The sequence below is a fragment of the Neomonachus schauinslandi genome, chromosome 3, assembly GCF_002201575.2.
Source record: "Neomonachus schauinslandi chromosome 3, ASM220157v2, whole genome shotgun sequence".
Taxonomy (NCBI): Eukaryota; Metazoa; Chordata; class Mammalia; order Carnivora; family Phocidae; genus Neomonachus; species Neomonachus schauinslandi.
The window spans coordinates 107,675,897-107,688,794 of NC_058405.1; the positions used below are offsets into that span (position 1 = coordinate 107,675,897).

At 37.5% G+C, this 12,898-nt stretch overlaps 1 protein-coding gene across 1 annotated transcript in view; it reads left to right on the forward strand.

Moving 5' to 3' along the window:
- ARHGAP15 (Rho GTPase activating protein 15) overlaps positions 1 to 12,898 on the forward strand; it is a 606,659-nt gene that overhangs the window by 68,116 nt on the left and 525,645 nt on the right. The window contains exon 3 of the mRNA XM_021695830.1: positions 7,985 to 8,053. Within this exon, the coding sequence (XP_021551505.1) occupies positions 7,985 to 8,053 (69 nt within the window). The remainder of the gene's footprint in view (positions 1 to 7,984; positions 8,054 to 12,898) is intronic.

The following is a 12,898-nucleotide window of genomic DNA, read 5'->3' on the forward strand; positions in this document are numbered from 1 at the left end:
TATTTAAAAGATAACACATGACTTGCAGTTGTGGAGAAAATGTCAGTTTGGCCCAAGTGTTCTATTACTTTTTCTTTTTTTTTTTTTTAATCAACAGAGTAATATCTCTGTTATGGAGGGTAAAGGAAGTAGTAAGCAAGCTATATAATCTGTTGGCAATAGTAACTTTAGCTATGGCTCTAACAAAGTATATAATGCTTTAGATTTAATACCAGTAATAGTATTATGAGTAGAATAAGATGTTTATATGTCTATTTTAGCACACAGTTTCTCATTATATCAATTTGGAAATTCATGTCTAAATAAGAAGGAACCTACAGAGAAAAAAGTAAGCTAAAAACTAATACAATATATAAATATACTTTGCATGAAAAAAATGTAGAAAATTACATTTTTCAGGTATGGCTATGTTTCTTGGTTCTGGTAGTTTTTATCTTAAGAGCATGTTCAAAAAGGCTGAAATAGTAGTGTGTCTGTGGACTATATGAATGACCCTTCTCAATCTGAGAAAATTCTTGGAGAGAAACATTCTACTGAAAGCATGAAAAAAGAAATGAGAGAACTAAAGGAAACAGTCTTTAGCAATAAATGAGGCCATGTGCACGGTATATAATTTTTATTTAAGCAAGAAGGTGTGAGGCAGTTTGATTTTCTTCTTGGAGGAACACATGTGTTTGGGACTAAATAAAGCAAGGGAGGAATATTAAGAAGTTAAATCATTCCAGCTATTGATTCCCTTTGGCTATCTGGGAGATAAGAAAATGTGGTTGGAGCTGAATTTAACTCAACTAGACTTAGCCCAGGATTGAAAGGCTGGTGAGCACCACAGATGACCCAGATGCTGACCAAGGACTATTCAACAAACCAAAAAAAAAAAAAAAAAAAAAATGCTGAAGAACTTTAATATGTCCTCCAGAAGGATTTTGAATCCTTCCCTTTCATTCTCTGCAGGGGATAAAAAAGATAAGGGAGAGTGTCAGATTCCTGACTGGCAATATACAGCCAAAAAGGGCTTATGGAAAAGCCAAACAAACAAAAAAGGGGGCATTTGCTTATGGAGGCCCACTATGGTAACTGAATGATATCATAGGCAGAGGGAGAAGGCCATCTTAAATGTGCATCGATATACCTGTGGTACATTAATAAGGAGGAAAAAAGAAGAATTTGGTTCCTCTATGGTTAATGTCATTACCTTCTATGAAGACTATGAAAAATACCCAGTTAGTGGATGAATAATTATGATTTTACATGTGTGAATTGACATGTGTTCACAGATGGGTAAAAGTAGAAGATTAAATGCATGATAAAATAATATCCTCATATATTAACTTCCTTTTTTTTCCCAACAAAAGCAGTTACCTACCACATATACGTGATTTAAAAAACACAGCCATCATTTAGGTTGATGCTTATTACATCTAAACAACCAAATTGTTGCGAGTACAAGAAATATTGGCCACGTTCCCACATTCCAAAAAAATAAAAATAAAAGTTTCAGTAACTTCTCTTAATTTCTGATTGTAATAGCTTTAAGAAAAAGAATTTGGCAAAACAAATGAAGATTTGAACATAAGAATTGGGATACACCGGGGGAAAAAAAAAAAAGCTTTTGAGAATCTGTGAAGATAAAAACTAAACTTAACCACAGATTTATTTCTGCTTTTTATCCAAGTATCCAGGGAGGTTGCTAATGGGAGGTATGCCTCGGAAAACGTACATGTCTGCGAAAATGCTGGAGCTAACTAATGCTTTTATTCAAGTGATTTTTATTTCAACTCTAAGCCACAAGATATAAACTTTCATCAAAAATGGTAATCTATTTAAAATCAGAGCTATGTGGAATGTTTCATGTTTATGTATAACTTTCATAGTAGACCTTCCTATACCAGGAAAATAATATGCCCAAATTCTGTTATTTTTACTTCGTACCAAGCACTAGTCCCACCCATCAGTTTCGTGTTCTTTAAATAGATTAAAATGAAGAAGAAATGGAAGAAAAAAATGAAAACACTTCAAAAAAATGACTTTTTAATTTTTTCTTTTTGGAGGAAAATATATCTGGAAAACTTAATTATGATGTATAATAAGAACAAAAAGGAATTTAAAGGAAAATATGCATTGCACATTCTCAGTATTTCATGCTTCCAACTTTGCTTTGAACAATTATAAAGCTAACGTACCTGAGAAGGGGCAGAGAAGGAGTGGGGAGAGTGGTAGGTGGAAACAAAGAAGGAGAAACACATAGATCTGATCTAAAAGTAATTCAGTGAAATATTCATCTGGTATTGGTTTCCAAAAAAAATCCAAGCAAAAGTCATTTGTATTGCAAGTTTTTTCTTTTCCAATGATAGCTACAAATCATTCCCATTTACTGAACATAATAAATCAATAGGAAGATGACATCATTGCAAAAAGATGAGGGCTGACTTGTTCTTCTCTTCAAAGGAAGGATTGTCAACAACTCATGTTTTTATTGTTAAAGCTCAGTTGCTTAAGATGCAGAACACTGTGATAAGAAAACAGTTAAGACATAACCATATCCCCCTCAAAAGAAAGTGTGAAGTAACCTTTCTCAAATGAGAACTGTAAAATAATATTGAAACCAATATTTCATAATTTAAGAGGGTACAAACTAGCAAAAAATCAGACTGTGGACACTTAAATAAATATGTGGTAGATATACATACATGTCCACTTACGTTTAGAGGAAGGATCTGTATACTATTTCAGAACATTTGGAAGCAAAAAAGAAAGCAAACATAAGTCATAAAAACCGTATTTTAAGCCTTCCTCAGAAGAAATGCTTCTGTAACTCACAGAGAAAATAATGTATTAAAATAATGTTGTATCAAGCTACTGCTAATATTATTATTGCTATTCAAGTTTTCCAAATTCAGATTAATTAAGAATTGCTGCAAAAGTGAAAAGGACCTGAGATTGAACAATGGAGCCCACCATTGCTAGCATTCTGAAACTCACCCAGAAGCAATTTGCAGAGCAAAACATAGGTTTTTGATATCAGATAACATTGAGAAAAAATTAGGACTGTCCAAAAATGAAGTACTCTTCTTGCAATACTAGTATTAGAGATATTTGATAACATCAACAAACACAACAAACATGTATATTTTGAACATCTACTATTAGAAACTACTAGCATATAACTGTACTAAGCTTGCAGTGTTTACTGGCTAAATGAATGGTTTATAAGGACATCTGATGTCTTAAGCAGAAACATTTCTCAAGAAAGTGTCCTGTAATAATTTGCAAAATTTTCAGATACTACTAATAATACTATTGATAGATACTATTGATAGAGAAACATGTACAAATACTATAAGATTTTCTGTTATTTTATACTATGTATGGCTTAGGAGAGCCTCTGTTCCCTTCAAACTTACCTCAAGAAGTTTTGATTGACCTCAAGTGTTCTTTATAATTATCATTTCAATTAAATAAATCACATAAAAACAGCTTTCTTGAAATAACTTTTCTTGATATCCATGTAACACAACTAAGCAAATTTGGATTCAGAATTTCCTAAATCATAAATTTCAGTCAGAGTAATCTGATTTGGGATGATAACACATTTCTTTTTTTTTTTTTTTAAAGATTTTATTTATTTATTTGAGAGAGAGAGAATGAGAGAGAGCGAGTACATGAGAGGGGGTCAGAGGGAGAAGCAGACTCCCCGCTGAGCAGGGAGCCCGATGCAGGACTCGATCCCGGGACTCCAGGATCATGACCTGAGCCGAAGGCAGTCGCTCAACCAACTGAGCCACCCAGGCGCCCATGATAACACATTTCTGTGCCTAATGCTTAATTGAGAAGAGCATTAAAGCAAAGACAGGTGATGAAAGTTCTCTTTTTTCCTGCATCTCCGTAACTTGGTTGAACATGATAGATTGGCTAGCTTATTGATTTAGGAATGATCAGCAATATTACTTTCCCTAAAGGAAAATAAAGATAATTCATAACAGATTTGAAACCTGATTTCTAGCTCCCTGTGTAAACGTGTACAAATTTATAAGTTTGACTCAAATTTCTTCCTTAGAAATATCCCCTTATGCATGCGGATAATCTCAACTTTGGAGTTCCCCAAGAATGTAATGATTGCCTTCATGCATATACATTATATTGCTGGTGAAGCAATAAAGTGTAATAGTTGAAGGCTTAGATCCTGGTTAAATATCACCCATGGCTTTTACTAGCTCTGGATCTTTAAAGTTACTTAAACTGTCTGTATCTGTGTTTCTACATTTATGAAAAAAGAGTGAGAATTAAGTATGTTAATATGTGCAGAATACTTAGAACAGTGCCTGGCAAATAATAAGCACTGAAAACATGTTAACAGACAGTAACACTGTGTCATTTCCCAATCTGAATTCTTATTTATACCATGGACCCAATAGTTCCCTTTAAGGATGAAATAAATATGTGCTCAGTAACTGGTCATTTCTGTTCTGATTTCTTCTCATTAAAATTTGTTTCCCAGAGGGGCCTGGGTCGCGCAATCGGTTAGGTGTCCAACTCTTGATTATCGCTTGGATAGTGATCTCAGAGTAGTGAGATGGAGCCCCCCCCACCGCCAGGCTCCGCGCTCAGTGTGGAGTCTACTTGAGACGTTTTCTCCCTCTCCCACGGCCCTTCCTATCCTCCTCCCATCACCACTGCACTCGCGAGTGTGCTCTCCTTCTCTCTCTCTAAAATAAATAATAAATAAATAAATCTTTAAAAAAATTTGTTTCCCAAATTTCAGCCATTCACTTACTATGTTTGTGGGTTTCCCCCCCCCATATTGCACACTGCATATAGTACTTATGTAATTATATTATTTATATTCTATTTTAATGGAAAATGTATTCATACCACTAACAAATGTCTTTGTGTGGTAAGTTTTCCTGCTAAAACTTAAGTTTGTGTAAATGATAATTAAAACATTCATCAGCTAAAATCATCTCTTGTGCCTCTGGTAATATATACACAGTGCATTTTAAAACATTGCCTCATAAGAAAACTTTCTATAGTGACTAGAAGAGACTATTTAAAGGCTGGTGGGCCAATATCCCCATCAAAATCTAGTAGTGGTAGGACAAAGGTAGGCATGGTTTGGCCATAGAAGGAATGGTAAGACTGACACAAGTGAAGGCCCAGGTGCTTATTCATCAATGTTGTGGAGACATTACTTGATACTACTTTCTCTAATATTTACAACTTGAGGTATTTTATAGGCTAGGAGAGTGATTTTTAGCCCAAGACTGGAAATCCAACAAGTTTCAAGGAAATAGAACAGGAAAAAAAGAATCCCAGAATTTTTCCACCCTTGTAAATTGAATGTAAGGCATATATATTAAATTTTCAGTGAAGATAATAAATCCTAGTTTAATGACTAATAGTTAAGAGAAGTAAGTTCCAAATGCAGAGCAGTACAAAATAAATGCCTGGTTCCTTAAAAGGTTTAAATACCCAGTATATATGTGAATATATATATATATGAATATATATATTCATTTCAACATGAATTAAGATCAACTATGGTTGTTTTATTTAAGGTAATGCTAGCAGCTATAAAATTCTCTAAAATACACAATGGCTCCAAGAAATAGAAGTTTATTTCTCACTAAAACAGTTAGAAGGTAATTTTCTATAGGAACTCTCTGTCCTTGCTACAACTTTTCTCCAAGTATAAAATTATTCCAAAATAAAAGGTTTGCTAAATAAAACAAAATGCATTTTCCTGGTCTATGTTTGGCTTTTCTCCACATGGCGATTCAGAGTCTTCTTCCGTCTTGCCTCTTCAGTCTCCTGCATGGCCTCATTCAGTGTGCACTCCCAGCCAGCATGGCAGGGAACACGGAGGGGAAACACTCACTGGTTAAAGCTTTGAGTGGGGAAGGCTTCTCATCCCGTTGGTCTGAACCGTCATGTGGCCACTCCTAACTGCAAGGCAGGCTGAAAAATGCAGTCTAGATATATGCCCTGGAGAAAGGACAGAATTTTGGTGAGCAGGCATCAGGGGCTGCCACAGTCCCCCCCCCCCCCTTCACTGTATGTCAATTTGCACCTGTCTTCAACACTTAGAAATACATCTATCCACCTCCCCAGAGAAGATGACCAAAAGTCCCATGCAATTACTACATCAAACTCCAATAGAAGAATAGCAGTGATAAATAACTTTCTCCATCATGCCAATTTCTCTCCAGGGCGTTAGAGGTTTAGAACTTGAAAAAAATGAGTTCTCTGTTCTGTTTTTCACATCACATCCAATAGACAATGGTGGAACGAGAACTTGATAACTGGAAACACTCTCTCATGTGTAAAGGAAATAAATGGTAACCAGCCAACAGTCACTTGACCCAAATGATTATTAAAGCCTGCTGGGCAGGCCCTGTGAGACCCCTGCCCTCCCCGCAGAGTCCGTTCCTGGCTCTCCTGGTTCTCCTTTTTGGGATAATTCCCCATGCCCATTGTTCTCCAAGGTTTCTGGCTCTGCTTTCTGGAGGCTCCTCCTCCCCCATCATCCCCCAGTGGCCACACTGAAAGTGAGCTTGGAAGAGAATGGCTCCCTTGGAGGTTGTACTGCTTTCACAATGCAGTTGTATGGAGAAAATATGGGGTTCAAGGGTTGTATAGAGTCACAGGTTTTGAGGCCAGGCTTTTGGTTTCTTTGCTAATACAAGTCTCTCAAAATCTTAAAAGGCTTTGCTTTAACCCCTTCAGTCAGTTACATGTGCCAGTAACCACAGAGCCATCCAAAGTTCTTTTCTAGACAGTTCTCAGACCTGCTTTATTCTTTAATACCTCACACTCATCCTGCAGTCTCTCTTTCTCTCTCTCTCATTCTTTCTTTTCCTACTTCCCTGTCTCTTCGGCCTTATACCCTGTCACCTTCATGTAAAATACTGGAGAATTCCTGCCTAGTAAAATAGGATTATTAATTAGAGCTTCTATTTAAATTATCAAACAGTACAAATTTCATCATAAATTCCTTCTTCTTCTCTTTTTGTTTTATTATAGAATCAGTCTATGGTGCTTCTTTGGCAGAAACCACCATAGGCATTTAAAAAATTTTGTTCCAAAACCACTAATCCATTGATTATTGTGTCTTTAAATACATTCGTAGAAGAAGGCCTGAAAATTAATGGAACATTGACTCTGAAAAAGCTGAGCTCATATCATATCATAAACACAAGGTGTTTCAACATTAAATATTTTGTTTCCTTGCAAGTCACCCTGAAATATAAAGATATAAAACAGTGATTTTTTTTTTATGCTTACGGAGTCTGGTCAAAAATTCAGATAAGACGTAGCAGGAACAGCTTTTGTCTACTACACAGTGTTTGAGGCTTCTACTAGGACTTGAAGCATGGGGATGACTCAATGGCCAGCAGAGAGAACCATCAGAAAATATCTATACTCATATGACTGGCAGTTGATACAAGCTGTCTGCTAGAACCTCAGTTAGTCTCTTAGCCAGAAAACCTATGAGGTCTCTCCCTGTGATCTCTCTGTGTGAGATGATTTGGGCTTCATCCCAACATGGTGAATATTTTCCAAATGTGAGGGTTCTAAGAGAACAAGGAGGAAGTACATGACATTTTTATGCTCTACTATTTTAAGTCATGTAGAGTCACTTCTGCCGTGCTTTTTGAATGAAACAGGCATAAAGCTCTGCCCAGGCTCAAAATGAAAGAACATAGACCCCCCACTTGATAGGAGGAGTGTCAGGGTTACATGGTAAGAAGTGTACGTTGAATAGGAGATATTGTTGCAGCCAGCAATCTTTGAGTACACATTTTATTCAAATTAGTCAATGTCTAAAACATTTACTTTCCATTTTATATCTACTCTGTTTGACTTCTTGAATGAATCTGAATATGGTTATTTACCTGTGTACTTTACTAAAATATGCTCTTTTAAATCATTTATAGCTTTTTTTTGGAGAAAAATAATATAATAATATCTAATGCCAATATTTTTTCAGATATCCCGACACAGAAGGAATCATTCACAGCATGTCTTGAAAGATGTCATTCCTCCATTGGAACAATTGGTAAGCTGATTTCCCTACAATATTGTATTATTTATCTACTGCTACAGAATAAATTAACCCAAAACTCAACAACTTAAAACAGCACACATTGTTATCTTATGTTTGTGTGGGTCAGGGATCCAGGCATGGCTTAGCAGAGTTCTCTAGTTCAGAGTCTCTCAGAAGATTTCAATCAAACTTTAAGCCAGAATTGGGGTCACATCTGAAGGTTTGACTGGGGAAGGATCTGCTTTCCTGTTCATATACATGGTTGTTGGCAGGGTTCAGTTCCTCCAGGAATGTGATCCAGAGGCTGCTCTCAGTTTCCTGCCACGTAGGTTTCACCAAAAAGGCAGCTTGCTTCTTCAAAGCAGTGAAACTGAGAAGGCAAAGGATTCTGCTAGCAAGACAGAAGGCAAATCCTTTATAACCTAATCATGGTAGTGATATCCCGTCAACTTTTCCACATTCTCATGATCAGAATCAAGTCACTAAGTCCAGTCCATACTCAAGGAGAAGGGATTACACAAGGCTGTGAATAACAAGAAGCAGAGATTATTTGGGGCCTACTGAAAATTTTGACAATATTTTTTAAGAAAAAAATTAATCCCAGGGTGCCTGTGTGGCTCAGTTGGTTGAGCATCCAACTCTTGGTTTCAGCTCAGATCGTGATCTCAGGGTCATGGGATCAAGCCCTGTGTTGGGCTCTATATTCAGTATGGAGTCTGCTTGAGTTTCTCTCTCCTTCTCCCTCTGCCCTCCTGCTCATGATCTCTCTCTCAAATAAATGAATAAATCTTAAAAAAAAAAAAAAAGAAAAAGAAAAAGAAAAAAATTAATCTCCTACCAGTAAATTCTAAGCCCACTAAAGCCGGGATTTTTTTGTTTCCATTTTGTTTGTTGTTGTATCCTAATGACTAGAAAAGTGTCTGAAACATTGTAAATAACATGAGTGAAGTATTAGAAATATCTTAAAAACATATAAGCCCTTGGGGCCCCTGGGTGGCTCAGTCGGTTAAGCAGCTGCCTATGTACGGGTCAGGTCATGATCCCAGGACCCTGGGATTGAGCCCTGCATTGGGCTCTCTGCTCAGGGGAGAGTCTGCTTCTCCCTCTCTCCCTGCTGCACTCCCTCCTGCTGTGCTTTCTCGTGCTCTCTCTCTGTCAAATAAAAAAATAAAATCTTTTAAAAAAAAGCCAAAAATAGGGGCGCCTGGGTGGCTCAGCCATTTAGCGTCTGCCTTCGGCTCAGGTCATGATCCCAAGGTCCTGGGATAGAGCCCCGCATCGGGCTCCTTGCTCGGCAGGGAAGCCTGCTTCTCCCTTTCCCACTCCTCCTGCTTGTGTTCCCTCTCTCGCTGTCTCTCTCTCTCTGTCAAAAAAAATAAATAAAAATCTTTATAAAAAAAAAAAGCCAAAAATACAAAAAACATATAAGCCCAAATTTCCTGATATGTTCTGACACTTCTTTCTATTAATGACTCCTTTTTGATAAACATAATACCCCTTTTCTCCATGCTTATCCTTCCTGTTGGATTTCACATTGACCAACATGCTTCCAGTTCCATTGGCTTATAGGATACAGCACCTAGATGACTTTATTCCTATCTTTTCCCTGCTATTCCATCCCCATTATCTTTTTAAAAATTTTTTTTATTGTTATGTTAATCACCACACATTACATCATTAGCTTTTGATGTTCCATGATTCATTGTTTGCGTATAACCTCCAGTGCTCCATGCAGTACGTGCCCTCTTTAATACCCATCACCAAGCTAACCCATCCCCCCACCCCCCTCCCCTCTAGAATCCTCAGTTTGTTTCTCAGAGTCCATAGTCTCTCATGGTTCTTCTTCCTCTCCGATTCCCCCCCCTTCAGTTTTCCCTTCCTACTATCTGCTTTTTTTTTAACATATAATGTATTATTTGTTTCAGAGGTACAGGTCTGTGATTCAACAGTCTTACACAATTCACAGTGCTCACCATAGCACATACCCTCCCCAATGTCTATCACCCAGCCACCCCATCCCTCCCACCCCCCACCACTCCAGCAACCCTCAGTTTGTTTCCTGAGATAAAGAATTCCCCCATTATCTTTGGGCTTTCTTATCCTCAACAGCAAAAATATTTATTTTTCTAGTTCAGTTCTTTTATTTTCATTCATTTTGCATGTTCTAGATCCCCCATCTCCATTCTGGCCATTGTTCCATTACTTTCTTTGTTTTAGACTAAAAATTCCTTATCAGGATTATCTACTTTTATTGTGGTTGGTTTCTCCCCTCCTTTATCTCTTGAACCAACTCCATTTAGACTTTTATCTCAACCACTAATCTCCTATCGAGGTCATCAATTGCTTCTATATTGCTAAATTTATTGGTAAAGTCTGTTTTCTCATTAGACCTCGTAATTTAACCCAACTGATAACTCTCTTTGAAACACTTTCCTCATATGACTGCCATGAGTAAACCACTTTCTTATGGATCTCCAATGAATTAAATAGCCACCCATTTTCCATTACCTTTGCTGGTTCATCTTCATCTTGTAGCTCAACCTAACTTTTCTTCTTTCTCTTTATATTTATTCCCTACAGTGTACTGTTCAGTGCCCTGGTTTTAGGTATTATGTTACACTAACCACTTCTCCAGCGTGGCCCACTGCTCTAAGCTCCAGTACTGTATGTTGTGGCGTATTCACTTATATGTCTAACATACATCTCAAACTTAACATATCCCAAGCTCATTCTGATTTTCTCCCAAACTTGCTTCTTTCAACCTTCTCCATTTCGCTAGATGTGCTAACTCCATTCTTCCAGGTTCTTCAGTCAAAACTCTTAAGGTCATCTTTTCTCATAACATAAACTTAAGCATCTGTTAAGCTGTTTGCTCCATCTTCAGAATACACCAGAATCAGTTCTCTTCTCACTACCCTTATGCTATCTCATCTCTCACCTGATTTACTGCAATAGCCTTCAACTGATGTGCTGCTTTCACCCTCGCTTTCTACTTTTTATTTTCAAAACAAGGGCCAGAATGACCTTGTTAAAATGTAAGCTAGGTCATGTCACTCCTTGATTCAAATTCTTCTCTGGCCTCCAGGATCTCCCAGGGTAAAGGCTGACAAACATGCAGGGTTCATCTTACCAGATCCTACTGGTATCAGCTGTCTCTCTGGCCTCACCTTTTCCCTTCTTCTCCTGGCTCATTCTGCTCCAGCCAAGCTGACCTCCTTACTTCTCTCACAGGGCCATTATACCTGCTCTTTCCTATGTCAAAATGATTCATTTTGTGCCCAGAAAATTGTAAGGCTCATTCATTCATTTGTTTTGAACCTCTGTTCAAATAACACCTTTTAAGATAGGTCTTTCCTAATCTCCCTAAAAACAAATAAACAAATAAGAAAACACACTACTGCCATTCACACTCCTTTTCTCTTATCCTAATTGAACTTTCCCCGTGGAATTTACCACCATGTGGCATACTATACAATTTCTTTTTATTTGTTTTTTTGTTAGAATGTTCTGTGAGAGCAGGGGTACTGTCTCCTATATTCGTAACTCCATTCCCATGATTATAACACTTGCTAGAACATGGTAAGAACTCAGTAAATGTGTGTTAAATTAATGTACAAATGGAACAGTTAATGGTTTTTATTTTTACTTGCAAGTTTGTAATACACAGATCTATACTTGTATACTTTCTCTTCATTATCTCATCCTATATCTTGAAGTGCTAGCCAGTCATTTGTTCTGCTGTGTCTCCTCGTCATCTTAGAAGTGAATTCTCCCAGACTGAACCCATCATCACTTTGTTCCCCAACTGGTTTCCTTTTCCATCAAGCCTCTCTTTACAAGTAGCAACCATGCCTCCAGGCTTAGAATGCATTTTCTTGGATCCTCTATTTTATCCATAGCCCATTAAGCAAGTCACTATTTTCCAAAGCAGTTTCTCTGCAATGGGTGTGGTGCCCACATTTTTCTGTATGGTTATACACACATCCTTGCCCAGGCCTTCAGATGCTTCTGATGGCGGCCCCTACCTCTCCCCTGGACCTGCATAGCAATTCCACACCAGTCTTCTGGAAACGGTACCTTCATTACTTCGTTTTCCTTGTCAAAGCACTCAATAGCTTCTTATTCTCTATGACATTAAGTCTATAGACTTCTCTCATGGGTCCTTATTTATCTATTTATTATCTATCTACTCCCAAATACACACCCTCAAGCTAGGGATGGTAACGTGATTAAGACATGGCTTTTACCCTGAGAGTGCTTGGATTTTCTGTGACAATTAATTTCTTCATCTTGGCACTCTTTTGTATTGTTCACTCTCAGTTCATGGGTAATATACTTGTTCCATGGTTACACTGTAAATACTTTGAAGTTAGAGGGTCATGACTTGTATTTTCTTTATTATACCATACTTCCCCTTACATTGCTTTTGATACTAGGGCTTGCTCAGAAAGGACATGTTTGTCAACTGATTTAATAATAAGATATGAAAGGTGTATTAAAATTATACTGTTGGTTCAGATGTTAACAAATATATGCCTGCTATTTGTAGAGGTTGTCTACGAGAAAGATTCTTTAAAACCCGCTGGGGGGAGAAGGGGGAAGGGCAGGGGGAGAGAGAGAATTCCAAGCATGTTCCACACCCAGCTCAGAGCCCAACGTGGGGCTTGATCTCATGACCCTGAGATCATGACTTGAGCTGAAATCAAGAGTCGGTTGCTTAACCGACTGAGCCACCTAGGCACCCCCCCCAATTAAATTTTCATTATCCATCACCATTCACACTAAGGCTTGAATTATTTCTAAAATCCATAAAGTTTTCTTTGTGTCTGACTAATCTAACCTTATACTATTTTTTAC